Below are 19,758 nucleotides of genomic sequence, written 5' to 3' on the forward strand. Positions count from 1 at the left end.
ATAAAATGTATTGAATTCAGACAATGCTGAGATCATTATGGAGCTGAAGGATAAAGTGTGGACTCCTCACAAGGTTACACATTGTAACTCTTCTTCTATGAGCACAGACAGCATCCTCTGATGTGCTTCATCAACTTGACTGGTTTTCACTGTAGAACTGAGCACTGAAGATTGCATGTCCCTGCTGGGTGAGTCAAGACAAACTTCTTGTGGTACCAGATACACACTTTACTGATCTGACTCAAAATCAGTGAAATAAAGGAGAAGAATGAATGCAGAAGGAAGTCAAACCATGAAATCCACCAGAGGGCAATGTGGGATGGAGGAATCACCAAGCAGGGTTCATTGTTTTTGAGCTGCAATACCTTACTATCTGCTGTACCGGCCCATTTATCCATCTATTCATCTTTCTATTCATCTATTCTACTTTTTATTCAATGACTCATTAACATTACTAAACAAATTAAACTGTTACTTGATTTGTTACATATGCAACAGCAAAATATTTTCTCCTATGAGAAATGCATGTGACTATGCATGCTTATTTATTTATTTTTGCATTGAAAATTGATTTTTAAATGTGCAAGATGTGGTCCTCTTTCCTCATTTTGGTGGTGTAACATCTGGCAGCAGAGATTTATAAAATCTGCAGCAGTTCTTAGGTTTATGTAGAGGTCCTGGGAGTCCATGTTTCATTAGTAATTTTAGTTGGCCTGCTTAATTTGTCCTTAACACTTTGCAATAATGTGCACTGTACAGTATTTTATGCAAAAGGCCAAAGGATGTCTACACGCCACTTTTGTCTTTATGCTGCACTTGACTGACTCTTAGTGGATTACATTTTGTAAAGTGAGAATGAAGTCAAGGTGACAAAGGTTAACATTGGGGGTGGTTTCTGTTTTCACCTGGCAAGATATCATGAACTCTTTTTTGATGCAAATTATTTAGCAGATAAATGTGAACATCCAATTTCCATCAGGCTTTTAGGTTTATTTTTTCCCGTGAATTTCCTCCTCCAGTTGTGTTTGTTTTGATGAACAGTCACAGTATGGGCCAATCTGCCTTGCAGCTAGATGGAGGAAGCAAAGTGATACACACAGCAGCATACCATGAGCAGCAGATTTACAGACCAGCATAAGGATAAATTTATTCCATTGTATCTGGCAGATTGATTAAACCCGCTGCTCTGTGTGTTTTCTAGACAAACAAGGAAGTAAGACAAATAAAACACAACACCTGGGAAACAAATACACATTCTCCAAACCCAAACTGTCATATTTGAATACTTAAGTCTGACCTTGAAATGTTTTTATTGCAGTAATCCACACTCAGTTTATCAGGCACACCATGCAAAAATGAATGCAGTCTAATACAACCACTCACACGATAAATTCTACCTTCATGAAAGTAAGTGTGTTCAATTCTTGTTGACGCGGTTTTACAGAGGTGGGGATTCAGCTCTGTGGTCATTTTTTTGTGTCTGGGTAGGCCATGATTGACTAGCTACAACGCTGCACAGGAACCAAGAAGAAACCCAAAGCACACGTGCTACAAGCACAAACAAAAGTCAAATCAGCAATGTTTTGCAGGGCAATGCTCTTTTTGTTTTTTCAAACAGGAGATGGTTGGCACCTTGACTTGTAGCTTCTCACATTTTTCAACCGCTAAAGTTTGCAGGTTGAGACTGGGGAGGTAGAGGGAGCACACATCACCATGACATCCAGTAAATACTGATATTTATCTATTTCTGGCATCTCCCTTAACTCATTTTGCTATTTTATGGCCTCATACGCACACACAAACAGATGCACAATGTACCACACACACAAGCACACACACATAAAGGATGTGCAGTGAGGGCACGACGTGGGCCACAAAGCAACTTCTTTTGATCTAATCTGTTTTTGCAGAATGACTCTGTGCAACAATGTACAATGAGACTAAACAACTTCAAGGGTGAGTGATGTTCATGAAGTCACCATTCATGATTTCTTTATGATTAACAATACTCTTTACTAAATGATGACAGAAGTAGAGCTGTAGCTTCATATTAGTGCTTTTTAAACTATACAGGCTCGGACTATCAGCGCCTCCTCTAGAGCTCCGCTTGTGAATGATATTGGATCTGCGCTGTCCCATGTGCCAATACTTGAAAAAAGATTTGAGGTAGAAGTCTGGAGTACTGCAGTCTGCCACTCTGACACCTCAAATCAATATCAGGCTCAATTTCTTTAAAGGTGTTTAGAGCTCTGACAGTTTTTCGCACCTGAAATAGCCAGCCAACGACTGTCACCATACGCTGCCTGTGATACATGGCTTCAACCTTTACGTTCTGGTGAGTGGGAGTGAACAGACTGACTGTTTATACAACAGCGTCTGCCAACCTGACAGATGCAAGATGTAAGTACCTGCCAGTTGATTTTCATTTCATATTGAAATGAATGGGAAACAACATCTGCCAGAAAGGTGAAGAAAACTGATTCAAAAAGATATGAAGTATACACAGTTTGTTTAGTAAAGGGGCAGAATGTATAAGAACACTTGTATGATTCTGTACATTTCAACATGAGATAATGCAGCTGTTTTAATAAGGAACAAATCAATAGATAGTGCAGCTTGTGGCAGTGTGAGTCACCAACCTGTGGGGAATACTAGTGACTGGGCAGTGTTTCCCCAAACAGATTAAAAACAAATCATTACAGAGCGCCACGTAGGCCAGCTGTGATACAGCTTATGTGTAAAAATTGGACTATTTCTAGCAGCAATGCATATATTTAAAAGGTCAGGACGCTGCTAACATTTCTGAAAGGTCAGATTCTTTTAAATTGAAAAATGCCAGAGAATAAGTGTAGTGTCTGCTATGCGAGTGTTTCACAAGCCAATAACAGCGCCTCTCAACACGACAGATACGATACGGAATTACATTAAGCTGAGGCCGTGTGTTCTGTAAATTAGAGCTCTCCCGGTACCGGTCTCCCGGCAAATAGGGCCCGAACTAACAGAAGCATTTGAGACCACAATAGCCCTCAACCACAATCTAAATATGTCCTGCTCTATTTTGCTAGGCAGATCAGCGCTCATCATGTCTCCAGCTGGCTCAGGCATGGACTATAGCAGCAGGCAGCGGCTCTGATTTATAGTCACTAAGCTGTGAGTAGACGTGATGGCGGGCAAACATTCAAATTTGGCACAATCAAACAACACCGGGGCACAAAAGAGGTCACGAGTGAACACAGGCTGTCAGTTACTGACAAAAATTCTTAGCGAAAGTGAAAATCTTTAAATGATAAGTGGCATTAGTGGAAGAGGCTCATTCACTGAGTCTGCAGCTCTGGAAACATTTACCAGGATTTCACCCACAGAAGTTACTGGTGTTTGACCTAAGCACCGCTACACATCAAATGAAAGCTATATTACTGACAGGGGAACGAGTGAAAGTGTGTCTGCTAGACAGAATATACAGTTGAGTAGAGCTATGAAGCTTTTTTCGCACTCTGGGTTGTGATATATGTCTGCCTCTGTATGCTCTGCTGCAAGATCTGCTGCCATTTAGAGGCTGCGGATTTGTGTGGCATCCAAGCATGAAATTAGGATAAATTACTGGTTGTCTTCTCTCTCTCTCTTCTGCACACACTCTCTGTTTTGTCTCGTGCGTTCTTATTGTGTTATCATTTTTCAGTCAAGTCTCCTGAATACTTATGCTGTCTCATCATCACTTAAAGTGCTTCATCTGTTTGATTCATGCTTTTATACTAAGAGCACCGTCCCTGCTTTCGCTTTGACCACTAATCCACTTAACGTGGTCACATCAGTTCTGTCTCAGCCTCGTCTCCGTCCTCGCTTCCATCTCCAGCGCGTTTCTTTCCTGGAGGGTGGCTCGTGTACATACAGACGCATGGAGGTCAGCGCCGATGTAAAGTTAAGCTAATCTGCCGTGACTGTTTGCTACTAAAGGTGTCCTTAAGGGGGTCTAAATCAAAACCAGACAGACTGTGACATTTAGCGAGGCAGGCTTGCTGTGCTGCTACACCCTGAAAACATCTTAGTTCACTGGTAATCAAAATCAAAAATCCACATACCATGAAATAACCTGGTTTGGTAACTGTACAGTATATGTTAAAATCAGCATCTATATTTAATGTTACTTTCCATTCCAACAGAGTTTACATAAAAAACAAAACAAATGATAAGCTTAGAGAATTGTTAAAGGGGTAGCTGGTGACCCCTTGTCACATTTGAAGTGTCTATGAGGTGTTAGCATTTCTTCTCCAGTCTTCTCAGATGTGTTGATTTACAGTGAATACCCGTTCAAACACAAGAGAAGTGCAATTATCCAATGTTTCATCCAAATTATGGCAGAACTTTGTTGTTTTATTTTCGGCCTTGTTAATCACCTCAGGATTCCTCAAACTGGGTCTTTTAGAATTGCTGCACAGTGCTTCCGGCTGCCGTACAATTCAGATATCCAGGTGACGGATATCAGGGACAAGAGTTCCTCTTGTGTGCACAGGTCTTTGTTTACAGTCCGATGAGCACCTTAAGGTGGGAAAATGACAAGAAAGATAAATTTCAGCTAATCTTTAAAAACAGATATCGACAAATGCAGGTCAATTAAAAACAAAGCTAATAGAAAACTATGTCATCATCATACGATAAACGAAACAATGAAGTGTTCTCCACGTTTCATTGAATCAATACAAAAGGACTACAAATGGAATCCAGAACACTTCCGATACTAAAATCTTATCCCTTGCCTACAGATTCTGCATATGTATGCAGATATCTGTTTAGAAAGGTTACTTTTAAGTTGATATGGTGAACCTCTTAGCAAATATTTGCTTAATTTACACATCCAGCTGTTAGGAATGGAAAGTTTCTCTGGCCACCTGGCAAATGTAAGTTCAGGCATCAGCTGCAGATTCTGGTAATAATACTCTGTAGACTCGTCACTAAGAGCGACCCCATCCATTTTGTTATTTGATAGATTGTTATTATAAGAATATTGTTTCTAGCCACTTTAAGCAGCAGTGATTGATTGCGGCTGCTGTATGTGTGTGTGTGTGTGCGTGTGTGTGTGCTTGTGGCTGCTGTTTCTTCATTATAACATGATCACAAACTACTTTTCTACAGAGTTTGGAAGTTGCAGATACACATCATAATTAGAGTGTAGATGTCCAAAGATAAAAATCATTATGAGGATCAGTAAAGTTCTCTGTACACACTTAATACACATACACTTATACACACACATACACACACTCAACCAATTAAATACACCTCTACCAGAAAGACGCAGTAATTTCACTGGTAAGGTAATTACACACACAGCTGTAACAGTTCGATAACAAGGTTAAACGTGGACTTATCCCTTGCTAGTTGAACGGTAAAAGCTTACTCATACATCAGGAGAGAACAGAGGCAAGTGTAATTATCATTCAGTCCAAGGGGCCAGACATTAGTTTAGAACATAATGCAACACATCTATCAAATAGCTAACATTTAGGGGTTGGCACAGACCAAAATCACAGTTAGCTGAAGGATAAAATGTTTGAAATTTACTACCTGTTACGTAACCACACCTGTATTTATGTACTTTTGATGCCATGTTTAGTTTGACACTTTTAAGAATTGCTGCTGAAAATCTCTTCTGACTTTTCAATCCCCTTTTCATTTAAGGCTTTCTACTGACCAATCAAACGTTCGGCTTCCTTTCAGGCTCCTACAAAAAGACCCGCCGAGCAGAATTTCTCCCAACCAAAGCAATCCATATCTACCGCTTTCCCCTATGTGTGTCTTTTATGCCGCATTGTTTTGCTCAGAGCTCTCATGGGTTTGCCAGGATAGCATGTTCTGTTGAGTGTCCCATAATGTGTTCAATTGGTCCCCCAGTTGTGAAATAGCTGGAGGGAACCTGTGGTGCAGATTTCAGAGCTCAAGTGGGAGATTTTCATCATACGTCCAACGATCGTGATAAGGAGAAGCCTTTACCAGAGAGAGATGAAGGAGAAGCCGAGAGGAGGAAAAACTGAACATTATTTGATGGTACTTTCATTGTAGCTGCTGTCAGTGTGTCAGCAATGGTTCCACTGAGAGGACATTACATTACAAAAGACATTACAAAGATAAATGGCATTAAAAGCATTGCCTAGTTTAGACCAATGTTACCAATGTGACATAAAGGAAGTGAAGATAATTCGATTTTTTTTTGTTATTAATTGGTAAATAATGGAGAGGCAGCAAGTTCTTCCTCAGACAGCTGCGTCTCAGTGATTTCGGTGTGCCTCTGCAATTTGTCATCTTTTTTAAACAATAACAACATTTTTCATCTTCCTCCTCGCCCCGGAGACAAAACTGCAAATATGATTCTGTACTTTGTTCCACACGGCTGCTCATTTTCTGCCTCATTCCTCTTCAGGTGTGGGAGAATCTGCAGGCAATCAAGACTGTCAAACAGCAAATAAAGCAAAAAGAATAGGTTGCCCTCTCCCATAGGGCAAATAACAGGTTGCTGAACAGGTCTTCACAGCATGTCGCAAAAGATACATGCAGAAGCGTGTGTTTTTGTGTGTGTGTGCATGTGGGGATGCAGGCAAAATAACGGAGAATAGGTGGGAGGGGGCACAGTTTATGAGGATTTGCATGAGAGAGGTTATGCAGGTCTCTTTTCTTTCTCCCTCCCTCGTGTCACTCTCACTCAGAGCTGAGTGAGGCAACATCGCCTCCCTGCCTGACTCTTCATGTCACTGTGGGCTTCTTTATAACCTGCAGGGAAACATTTCTAACTAGAGATTGCAGATCTGTCACTAGAAAGAAAAGGAGTGAAGGAAAAAAGGAGTCAAAGAAGAAGAAAATAAGCTCATTTGCTGAATTGAGGAGAGACCACACAGGGATATTCTCAGTATCTCCAATTTCCAAACATCTACAAAGGTAAGATACTTGACTTATATCCACTAATTCACAGCATGCATTGACCCTTACAGACATGCATCCGAACAAGTAAGCTCACACACAAACATTGCATCAACATTTTTCCACAAATCTTCACTTATTTTCATGCCTTATGATTAAGAAGTGTAATTTAATATGTGATGCAATTTGCATAATTGCTCAATTACAAGTTTTCATTGCAATCAGTTACTAATTCAGGCTGGTGATCCACAATAGTATCATTTAATACAAGCAGCGTTTTCTATTCACCATAAAGGGGATGGGAAAAAATAATTTTAACATGTGATGGAAAAGTACCTGAATGCTGAAATAAACCTATCACTATCACAAATGCTGCCATAAAAGTGGGTCAAATTAAGATGAATTCCAATTAGCAGTGATGAGCATTTGTTCAGCAATCAACACTTTCATTTGTGACTTTTTACAGCAGAGCCTTTGCCAAACAGCAGGGAACCAAACGGGCAAAAGCACCCTTGACCAAACTGCAGGCACATCAGCCCTGAGAGATGACAGCTTTCTTATACTTGTGATTTGCAGGCTGTGGGGTACTGTAGTTCTTGATATGTGTTATATATTCATGTGTATATGATGCATATACTGTACATATTTTAGAAATATGTGGTACTAATCTATTTTGTAATCATGTAGACAAAACCCACATTCAGGTATTGCACATTTAACAAAATATTGAATTTTTCTATGAATAATTCATATTAAATGTTTTATTGAACTCTTGACTGAATACAGCGCCAAATATAAACAAATAAAACTGGCAAATGGAACGTGGAAACATGGATAGGACATGAAAATATGCAATATCTCTAAAATATTGAATTTGGGCAGCTCACCCACAAAGATTTTCACCCACTCCCCAAATGTCTAATTGACATGCAGCAGAATATGAGGGAGATACTTTGCAAACTCTTTCCTCTTGTGTTTTAAATATGGTTAAAAAGACAAAATAAAATGTTATAAATGCATGTACGTCACTGTAATTTTCTCAAAAGAGTCACCTGCTACTTTTTTCTGGATTTTTAGAGCATTGTTTGCATGTTGTAGCCCAGTTACCACAATGTAATTTCAACAGGAAAAACTGACAATGTCTCTGCTACTCTGTGGCATCTGTGTGCCTCCTGTCAGCATGAATGAAGACCAGAAGGGAGGCCAGAATTACAAAGCTGAAAGCTGAACAGCACTGCATTTATAAGCTCTGTTATTAGAAGAATGCACTCTCAAGACAAACAAGAACACAGACAATAGAGAAAAAGGATAAAATTACTCAAGCTTCTTGCTAAAATATGACAAAGAGAACTAGTCTGGCAAGTAGGGAAGTATTATTCTCCTATCTGTAAGGTAATACATGAATGCAAACTCCCCCCCTGCAGCATCAACAACGACAAAAAAGTTTTTGACCAGTAGGAAACTCTTGAGCTCATAAATTCAGTTAACCTTACGACCTTAAATGTTGATTTTCTATTTCCTGCTCCTGTTCAAAGACGTACGTATGTGTTTGCATGTCTTAAATAGTGTCTGTTCCTTGGCAGAGCGAAGACTATTAGAGAGGCTTTGACCCGTCTTAATGAAAGGGTCAGTTGGAGATAATAACATTTAGACAGGTGAGTATTAGCCCTGCGGACTAAGAAATACATACTCGCTGCAGTGGGAAATTTCAGGGTGTTCTTTGCTCTTCTTTCAATGAAGAGACACACAGTTCTGATCTAATTGATGCTATAGCAGCATCTAAGCTAATCTCCTTTTCGGAACGATCTGTCCCACTGTCGTCACACCCAAACCGCATCTGCCCGCAGCTGCTAGTCATTCTCACAGGATGCTGATTGGTCCAAACGACTGTGGTTTGGCCACGAGTACACTTAAAGCCTGGCGAGATGGAGCCTTGCGTGAGCGTTGTCTTGTGTGATCTCACAAAAAGTCTTTCTGTCAACCACTTAAGTATGTGCACTAAAACCATCAGGCATTTTGTGTGGTAATAACACAGTCAAAAGGAGCAGGCCTCCTACATTTCCAATGGAAATAATGAGGTACACCATTAAGTCACCTCATCAGAATTGCATACGATCAACTTTGACCTCATTTGTCCAGCCTCTGCCCCCAGCTCTCTTTGGATGCCTCAGCAGCCTCAAAATGATGGAAATGCAAAAATTTATATAAAGTGCTTAGGTGCTCAGAAAATGTCAGGGGAGTCAGAGAGCAAAAAAAAAAAAAAAAAAAAAAAAAAGGAAAAAAAGGAAAACAGAGCTGACAAAATAGGGTGAGAGACAGTCGTTAGGAATTGTCCTTCCTGTTTTGCATTTTGAGGGTTCTCAATTCTCATCACGCCTCACAAATTAGCTGCAGGGTCTGGATGGTTTCCACAAAGGCCATGGCAACAGCGTTACTAGGCAAGGGTGGGTTTCTTCCAAGCTGTCAGATAATATAGACGTTGTGAGACCAGATGGGATCAGAAATAAATTCCTGCTGATGATTACGGACACGTGCCTCACAAATTAGAAATCAAAGACACAATGCAGTCTGCCACTGAGAGACACCAGCTCTAAAGTGGAGAGCGCTGCTTCGCAAGTAATGGTTACTAACAAGTTTTCAATTGGACATGGAAAATATTTTAACATGCCCTTCAAATTGATTGCACCGACGTGCTGCACATATTGAATCAGTGGACTGGATCCATCTGCTAAAGATTTTATCAGCTGGCTGACAGTGAGGGGATAGAAGAACTCAACCTCCACCTTTCCCAACCCAGACTTTATTAAAAGATTCTTTATCATGATCTGTAATTGTAAATAGAACAACCTCAGCGTCTCTGTTAGTTTGGTAGCAATAGATTCAATTCATAGCTCTTCATAAAAACCATCATGCTACCATGAATCCAGATGAATTGAGAGTGAATGCTTTTTTGCCAGCTAACGTAACCATAACAGTCACAGAAAAATATATTTTTATCCTTTAAAGTTCAGAGAAAATGACTGTACTAACAATTTATCTTTTCCACAACTCAGTACATACATCCCAAATCAGTTTAAGATCAAGTGAGTTCACAGCGATTTTCCCTCTTCATTATGTTTTTATAGCTGTGGGCTTATATCCACAAGCTGCACTGATGGTGCCAGAAATGGGATTTCACAGCTATTTGAAGGAAAAGGCACCAGGGTGCATAATGTTCCAATACATGATACATCACCAGGCAATGGTGGGCAAAAATACACCCATGATCTGTGACTCCCTGGACATGTCAGTGAAACTCATGAGCAGCCATTTCTTCTCAAACTCAGTTTATTTTTCTTCACACATTAAAAAAACGTGTGGGTATAATCCACCTCTTTCCAGAACAGTGTCAGAAAAAATATCTACAGATGAAATTCATCATAAAGATCACGAGAAATGATTTTATGAAGCTCCTGTGAGGATGAAGGGTGTTTTTTGTGGCGCTACTCGTGCCAGTTAATTTCTCTTGCCCAGAGAGATCTCCAGGGGAGTCTTTAAAGGGCTTCCAGTCCCTCTTATGGTTTATGCAGTCACTTTGGGTTTTTTTCAGCAAGTTTTGAAATATTGGTTGCTGAAAATCAACTGGAATATTATAAGAAATGTATGATACATAATTATGAACAATAATAAATCACTATGTCATTGACAATGACATCTACGGAAATGTCATTGAACCTTTCATTCAGCGGATTCCCTATAGGACAAGTACAGACTGCACATATTGATTACACATGTGATCCCAGATGAATCTTATTGATTGACTGTTGGTCATGCTCTCCCTTATCTTAAGGTCGGCCTCCAGGGACATGGATATCCTCATGGCTGAGGATTTCAGCGTGACCGGTGACACCATTCATGATACAACACTCGAAAGACTAGACGACGGCAAAAGCCAAGGACTCAACCAGAGTGACCCCCTGGACATGTTTATCGGCATGGAGCTTCTTCTCCGCTTCAAGTCTCTTTTCCTGCCTCTCTACTGCCTCATAGTGGTGGTGGCTGGCGTCGGGAACTCCTTCTTGTTGGCTTGCATCCTAGCTGACAAGAAACTCCACAACGCCACCAACTTTTTCATCGGTAACTTAGCAGCCGGAGACCTGCTGATGTGTTTGAGTTGTGTCCCACTGACTGTGTCTTACGCCTTCGATAGCCATGGCTGGGCTTTTGGGAGACCCCTCTGCCACCTGGTCCCCTTGCTGCAGTGTGCCACAGTGTTTGCGTCAGTGCTTTCACTCACTGCCATTGCTGTGGACCGCTACGTTGTTGTAGGTAAGGGACTTCTACTGACTAGGGGTCATTTTTATCTTCAGTATTTGTAGGATTTGGGAGCTGGTTTCTTTGAGACCAGATGGTGTTGGTTTTAAAAAAGACATTGTGGTAGACAGCAATGCATGTTGATTACACATCTCTCTGATGCAAACGGGGGTACTGAGATGAATATAGATTTTTTTCCATTTCTGTCTCAGCTCACCCTGTGCGGAGGAGGATCTCTGTGTGGGGTTGTGGTGCAGTGACTCTGGGTGTCTGGCTTTTATCTCTGGCCCTGGCTGCACCTCCATCTCTCTACACACACTATCTGGACCTGCGGCCCAGTGGCGTCGACCTGGTAGTGTGTGAGGAATTCTGGCCTGATAGTGGCAATCTGCGGCTACTCTACTCCTGCTTCATTCTCATAGCCTCCTATATGATACCGCTGCTGTCAGTCAGCATATCCTACTGTGCCATCACTGTCAGCCTAAAACGCTATTCAGTACCTGGGGAGCCATCCAACAGCCAGCAGCACTGGAGCCAAAGGAGGAAGAGGACTTTCTCCCTGCTGGTGGCGTCAGTGCTGGCCTTCGCCCTCTGTTGGCTGCCCCTGCAGGTGAGTCTTAGATCCAGACTGTTAAGTCTAAAACTAAAGCTAAACTATGAGCCATTTCTCCCCGGGCTATGGATCTGTTAAGTGGAATTTAAGAGAGATCTTGATTTGAGAGTTGGGAAAAAATCAAGTCTACATTCTTCTGTCGGTATCTGCTAGCAAATCATAAACTCGTCAGCAGTGACGCAATAAGACAAAGTGAAGCATTAACTGTCCATGAGATGATTAAACTTTGTACATCATTACCCACAGACGGTCATCAACAGGTATTTTTGTCTATAAAAGCAACATTGCGTTCACAATGAGCCATACGAAGGCCCAAGAGATTAGGATTTGTCATCATATTAATGGAAGAATAGGGCAGGGTGGTAGTGTCCCACTCGGGTGGACTCGGGGGAGGGCAATCGCCCGCTGGTGCCCCCATGTTCGCAGCAAAAGTGCCTTCTTGGATGCAACTGTGGTAGATGAAATGATAACGTGCCCTTTCGGGTTCTCTTCCAGTGGAGAAAATGTGATGCTGTGCCACACATGCTGCTCTACATACTAGAAAACCACTTGGCCTCTATGTGCCTCTAAACAGTTAAATGGTTAATTATTCTCTAGATTTTTATTACAGAGGTGCAGTAGTTGTACTTTAAAACTGGGTCATATCATAAAACAGTTTTAACCTTATTGGAACTGCTTCACCATAAACACATTACGACAACTGCATGCAGCTGGTCTGCAGTGCATGGTAGCAATGTATTGCTCCAAAAGTCCATGACATCGTTACAAAGTAGCTTTCCAGCCTGCTGTCATGAATATTTTGTGTTTGCACACATAATGACATGTGTATTCTTACCTAGCCTTGGTGAGTTTTTTGCAATCTAGGACAGGCCCCTCCCTGGGCTTGCCTGCCAGAACGCCAGCCTTCAATGCCTCCTTAGCCTCTACACGATGTGCAGTCACATGATATTTAAGTATGAGCTACTAGACTCAGAGAGCTTCTGGGTGAAAATGTCATTACATTTTACTGCAGAACACATAATTGCACCTTTGGGTAGATAAACGTCACTCATGAGGACATTGGTTCTCTCATAGTATGACAAAATATCCTCATTTGTGAGCGTCTCTCAGTCCAATTTAGCTATCCTTCCTCTCAATTCCCATAGTCAGATCAGATGACTCATCAGTGCCGAGGAAATTGTCATTGAACGACTTTCTCCTATTGAGTAAAAAAGTTTATTGTAAATATAAATTGTCACAGTTTTGCTGCAAGTTGTTGAAAACTGTGTGTTGGGCCCTGTCTCCTGTGCTTTTGCCAGCACACTGTCCTCAACAGTTGAAGGAACACAAATATGAGAATTTAACTGAGTGTGGCTGTAGCTCTAATTGGCCCATTTGCAACAACTGTAGAAATAGCTACCCTAGACTCAAAACTCACACCTTGATCGGCTCATTATATCACCACACAACAGAGCCTTCAGGCCAGAGCTCCAGGCTGTACATCTGTACCATCATTGCATCCAATGCACACTTTAAATGAGCTCTTCTGTTGCTCATGGTGACAATATGTTGACAGTCAACTTCAAGCCAGCTTTTCTTTAAGGTGACCGGGCAGTGTCTCTGCATACACTGGCTTAAGCCTCCTCTGCAAAGGTTTTGTTAGATCACTGTTTAGCCCGGGCAGACAGACCCTCGGTATGATTCCTCATGTGTCGTCATCAGTGTCGGCTGGAGGTTTTACTGCAGGCCTTTGTGCACAGCCCTCACTGTGCAGAGCAGGTTTGAGACACCCATGCTGGTCAACTTCACAAGTGGCAGCTCATCAAATGAAACCAGGGATGTTTTCTCCACACTCTTTTAATACTTGAGGCAACTTGTAATATTATTTACATCCTTCTGATTGCCTTTAAAGGCCACACACCATTACTCAATATCAGGGCAAAGTTCAAACAACACCTTTCCTGAAGACTCAATGCAATTGGATTGGGAGGTGTTTGAAGCTACTGGGACTAGTTTTTTTAAGTAACTCATTCTCTATGATAACTTTACAGTCTCATAAATCGGGGGCGGCTAGAACCAGGAACAGGTGGACCTCGACACTATTTCCGCAATCTTGGATGGGTGTCTCATACATATTACAGATACATTTATGAGTCCTAAAGTGCTGCAAGTATGACATTTAAGAGCAAAATATGACCAGGCCCATAACACAAGTTTCTCCATGTCACTGTGTAGGTGCTGAACCTGTTGCTGGACCTGGACCCAGACTTCCGCATTATAGGCAAGCGCTACGTAAACGTCCTACAAGTCTGCTGTCATTTAGTGGCTATGAGCTCTACGTGTTACAACCCCTTCATCTATGCCTCACTGCACAGCAAGGTCCGCATGCACCTGAAAGGCTACCTCTGTCCTTGTCGTAATCGCCAGCGAGGGATGGTAGAGAGACCGCCATCCAGGAGCTGATTTCAGACTGCGCCTGCCTGACATGCAGGGCCCTGTATTTATTTGCCCACAAGCTAACACGTGCACCCCTTACACCGATGTTATGTCTGAGGTGTCCAGGAGAAAGTAAGACAACTGCTCAACATCCATTTCAACCAGATCCACGTATTTCCAGCATTTTGTGACTTAAAGACAGGTCTTCTTTTGTACAGTGTCACCAGAGGCAGTGTTAGACAGGGCACCTTACAACAAAGTGACAAATAAGCAGACCAGGCTGTAGTAGTAGTTTAGTATGATGATCAGGAAGATTAAGCCATCCATTGGGATCCCTGTGTTTTTCTTGGATGGCCTATCAGCTGGCACAGACACTAAGCAGATCCTGCAGCTTTGAAAAGGCCAACATCGGCATAAACAGACCCTCAGGCTGAGGGGTTCTGTAGCAGACTTATGCAGGAGTCTGAGACCAGGGTTGGCTACACTGGTTATAGGGCCTGGTTATACTTAAACAGCAATTGCTTCACTTTGGGGAGCTGACTGAACAGTGGACTCTTCTCACTAGACATTTACAGACCAAGAAGAAGATGTATAAAAGACACAATGTGATTGTTTTTTTTGTCCCTGATAATGAATGTGCTTGTTCTTATTATCAGTAATGTCTCTTGTATAACATATCACCCACATTACACTAGACTAATCGTGCTGAAATACACATTGCCTGCCATTTTAGTGTTACTGTGTGGTGTTTTGTCACTATGATTTGGCTTCACAGTCTAACTTTGTGTGTCATCTGTGCACATGGATAAATGCTTTTGTGTTTGTGCATACATATATAGTGTTAACACAAGGTAGGTGCAGGGACCCGGATGCAGACTTGGAGACAAGTGGAAATTCTTAATTGAAGAATACAAAAACTAAGTACAAAAGAAACTGACCATTCTCAATGCAAAACAGAAGCTGCAGAAAGATCAATATGTACAGCAATGGGAGATCAACTCTGCAGCTTATTTTTCACCTTCAAACCTCTGTGTGTAAAATGTAAGCAGTACCAAAGTCATAAAGGTGTTAATGGATGAACAAAGTCTCAGTGTTTTGCCTCTGCCTGGAAAACAAGATTGACGCAATGATCAACTTAATATTCAGAGCATGAACAGTCAGAATAAAGTCACTCATAAGCATCGCTGTGCTGCTGCCACCGGTGCTCAGTTCCCATGAAGTGTGATTAATGCGTTCTTTGTTTGCCAAAGCCTGGGTATCAAGTCAATTTTTGAACATGCCTTCTGTTAAAAGACTAACCGGAGAACGGGCTAATGTGAGCCAAATTACATTTGAGCAGCATTAATTCTGTTCAATTAGTTATTCAGAGTGCTACAATTTTCATTACTATTTCTGCTGATGATAAAAAGCTGCTGCTGTTAACTGGAAGGGATGTAACAATGCATTAGCCTACACACAATAAAAGTATCACATTGCAGGTTACTTGTCCAGCTACAAACCCAATCAGTCCATTTAAAAATGGCAAAATGCCACTTGTTCGGTCAGCCAGCTAAAACTGTACTGGTAGGACTGGCTCCTTCTCCTCGTGTCACCTTTTAATCTTTTATCAGATTACTTTGACGTCTGTTGCTCAGCACCTCACCCTGATGTTTTTCTCTAAGTGAGCCTTGAGACTGCATTTAGCTCTCCTCAATTTGATTTTCACCCCGATGCTCTGTCTGACAGTTATTGTTTTGTCCTTGATAAGGGAGGTTGCTTGTTTTAAAAGGTGAACTTCACCTCCCTCCAGTGCCATGATGCCTCACACAATGTCAGCGCACAGTTAAAGCCTCTGCAAAATCTTTAGCACTGGGGTGCCGAGCCTCTAGCCAATTAATAAATACAACAACCCAACTTCTTTATTTTTCTTTTCAGCAATGAAGAAAGTAAACATAAACGAGCACACTGCCACGTTTTCTGAGCGGTCCCTGAATGCAACGCACATAGCGGTTGATATCGCGTCAGTGCGTCATTACGCCTGTCAGCCAAACGGAAGTAGTTCCTGAGTTTCGCGCTTTTCGAGAGGAACGGACTAACGATTCTTTTATGTTATTTAAGTAGGAAGTCAAACTAGTGTGTAAGAGTTAGTTTGTGGGACGCACTGATACTTGTTAAGAAGGCTAATCTCGAGCGTCATTACACCTACAAACTTGCTAAACTGGAAGAGCTACATGGACTAATACGCTTGGTTAAAGTTAACTGTCTTCGGTTGAGTCTGGATGACCAACAAGCAGCTTTCCCAAGACCACATTCCGACAGAGACGGTGTTATGCAGGCAAGATTTGTAGTGAGACAGCTAATCGCTACAAAGTATCATTTGTGAAGGACAGCCTTGTTGCTGCTGTGGAGTAAAATTACTCCAATTGTCAGGTGGGACTAATTCGCGGAGATGAAGGGAAACCTGACATTGAACCTTGTGCTCCAGACAGCTTCTGTGCTCAGCTTTGAAATGTGAAATTAAAGCTGTGGCAAGTGCAGCTGGCAAGAGGAAACACTGAGCACGTTCCTACTCTGCAAGAATAAAAGGCATTTAATGAATTTGCTGCACTGTTTAATGTGGAACCAGCTGATGTGCCTGACAACCACATGAAATAACTGAGCTGCAAAACAACTACTCTGAGCGGCTCTTTTCAGAACTAACCCATGCAAAGACTCAGTTGTGCTCAAGACAGAAAACCAGCTGTGGGTAGCATCTTCATCATCATCATCGCTACCATCTGACAGACGCCTCACCAAAGAGAGGCAGCTCCAGTCAACTCAGAGGTTAGTGTCATGTATGTGCCTAATAAATTAGTATGCCAATGGGGCCCAGGATTATTGCTGGGCCCCTATATGAGCCGCCCTCCCCCCATTGCCAATGCAGTATAAGCTGCTCAGGTGCTGCCCAATCATCAGTGACCCCTTCTGCCTCCACTCTGTGAGTGTCCTCCCTATGAAAAATTCCTGTGGGTGCCACTGAGTAAAGTCCTGGACAGATGTCTGAAAATATAAATGGCCCTTGATATGAAAAAGGTACCCAACCCCTGCTCTAGCATTTCCCTATGACATGAAATATTAATGACTAAATAAGCAGTGATCAAAGCGAAAGTTAAAAAAATAATAATAATAACATCCTTATTAATCATGAGTTTAACACTCAAAAACTCAGCTATTTTGCTTTATCAGGACTTTGTGGGAGATCAGATTTGACTGGTAGTGGTGGCAACATGAGCAGTCAACCCCACTCCACAACCCCTGTGCTGTGCTTGGCTGCCCTCTATTTGTTTGGAGTATGACTTTGACAGGTGGCCAGTTCTTACACTTGGGACCTTTTAAAGAAGACAATAAATGGTAAATACAAATAAGAAAAAACTAATACATGACACCCAAGGCTAAGAGCTGCACCACTTTGTTTGCTTTATATCACAATACATTGATATACAAACTTTGATTTTTCAAGTGACACCAGGATAAGTGGATTCTGGGTGAGAGCTGCTTTTATAAACAGACTAAGCTTCTTACAGGGAGGATTTAGACTTGCTTGTTCCCTGGGCTTCCAGACAGATTTCACTTTTACCACCTCAAACTATGGGCTCTGGCAGAGTAAAGAGATGTTACATGAAAAAGAGAATATGCAGGCAATTATATTGAGTCAACCGAAACATAAAATTAGCACCTTGACTGGAAATTGGGTATCGCTGTAATTGTGTGACCTCCATAGTGCAGATATGAAGAGCACCTACTGATCCTTTAAAGCAGTGAATTACAAATGTGCTTTATTGTCATTCAGAATAAACAAAAATGAATATATAATAAGTGTAAGTGGTGTGTAATTGGCTTAATAAGTGTCGCTGATATTCTGTACAAAAGTTACTTCAGTGTGCATGTATTTGAGCTAGTCATCAAGAAAAGCAAACAAAGATTATTGTGGTCATGTCAGTTGCACATAGCCACATTGTCCGACACAGTGGTGCATAACAGAGTGCAAGGGAAGACCACAGGCATTATACTGTGTTGCAGCAGATGTAAAAAGTTCTTGTTAGTTCCTGCCTGTGAATTAAAACTGCGGGGAAATGTTTTCTATCTCTATTTTTAACTTTTATACTTGCAGTACTTAAAAAACAAACGATAGCCTGGAAACTATTACAAGTAAATGTTCTTCAGTTTCATCCATGCATGAGTGTGTGAGGGTGTGTGTGTTTGTGTGGGCAGAAGGTGGTTGTTGGGGTGTCATTTCCTAATGGAAAGATTTGACATTTCAGAGTCAGGTGCAAAACAGCATTACATTCAGAAGCAAACCAACATCTATATTTATATGTGTGAGAAGACATGACATAACTTTAAATGGAGCAAATCTATTCACGGACAGTGCAAATATATGATGCACTCCCTGGAGACTATTTTTGGTGCGCATGTAAAATCTAATGCTCACATATGTCACATATTCCACCTTTACATATGTGTTTATTGCTGAGGTTGTAGGTAGTGATGGTGTTGAACTGCTGGGCTGCAATGTGTTTAAATGTGTTTCTAACATTCTGCCCCCGTCATGTCTGTCAAACATAAGAAAAACCTCTCATCATAATGTCTACTTCCAACACCGCTGCAGAATACAACCTCAATAATACATATCACTAACATTGTCAATCAAACCTGAGCATTATCATCTATGTTAAGGTAGAATTAATGGTTGAACTATTGTGTTCGATTGTGTTAGGTTTTACACGTGTACCTAATAAAGTGGCCACTGGGTATCTATATGCATAAATTCTATATAAAGAGCATATGTAAACCTATTAAATATGCATTACAAGAAACACAAATGCACACTCAAAAACATGTGTTTTAAACATTTAAGACATATTTGAATAATGTGATTTGATTTAGCTGTGGCAGCCTGCATGTCTGTAGTTACAGTACTCAGCGAATTATAATAATTGATTGTCCTACTTATTGTTTTGCTAACGAAATATCAAATCTAATGATGAGCCACTTTGGGATTGTGGTTCAGAGGTCTTAGACAAATTGAGTTTAATTATTGAGATTCGCCGTTTCATTGAAGACACACTTAATAACACAGCGAGCGGCAGGAGAGCAGCAGTTAAATAGAAGTATAAAATGATTAGCAGTGATTGCTCATTATGGAGAAGAAATTAGAAATTATTTTCTGTTGAGTGGTGTTTTGTATGTGTCACAATACCCAACTCAGTGCTAAAATAGCTTCGGTGTAAGAATAGCACTGTCTATGTAATACATTTAGACCGACCCTGTGTTATGAAGCTTTGAGTCAGAAAAGTAATCAATGAAACTATATTGATTTCCCAGGGAGGCTGGCTGCACCCTGAGATGGCTCATTAAAAGCTGAGTCTACAGAAAATGGATCTGTAATATCTTGGGCCTAATGCCACAGGATGGTGGACTGCAGTTTTGGGTAATTTCTTTAAACTTGACTGCATTTTAACATTTGCAAATCGCTTTTTCAAGTAGCACTTCTTCGGATTGCCTCAAGC

At 41.2% G+C, this 19,758-nt stretch overlaps 1 protein-coding gene across 1 annotated transcript; it reads left to right on the forward strand.

Moving 5' to 3' along the window:
• Positions 1-10,752: 10,752 nt before the first annotated feature.
• si:dkey-202l22.3 (7 transmembrane receptor domain-containing protein) lies at positions 10,753-14,770 on the forward strand. The gene is made up of 3 exons (XM_041941278.1): positions 10,753-11,217; positions 11,415-11,812; positions 14,030-14,770. The coding sequence occupies exons 1-3, from the start codon at positions 10,755-10,757 to the stop codon at positions 14,255-14,257; spliced, it is 1,089 nt and encodes a 362-aa protein (XP_041797212.1). The 5' UTR covers positions 10,753-10,754; the 3' UTR covers positions 14,258-14,770.
• Positions 14,771-19,758: the final 4,988 nt, after the last annotated feature.

The sequence above is a fragment of the Chelmon rostratus genome, chromosome 7 (genome assembly GCF_017976325.1).
Source record: "Chelmon rostratus isolate fCheRos1 chromosome 7, fCheRos1.pri, whole genome shotgun sequence".
NCBI lineage: Eukaryota > Metazoa > Chordata > Actinopteri > Chaetodontiformes > Chaetodontidae > Chelmon > Chelmon rostratus.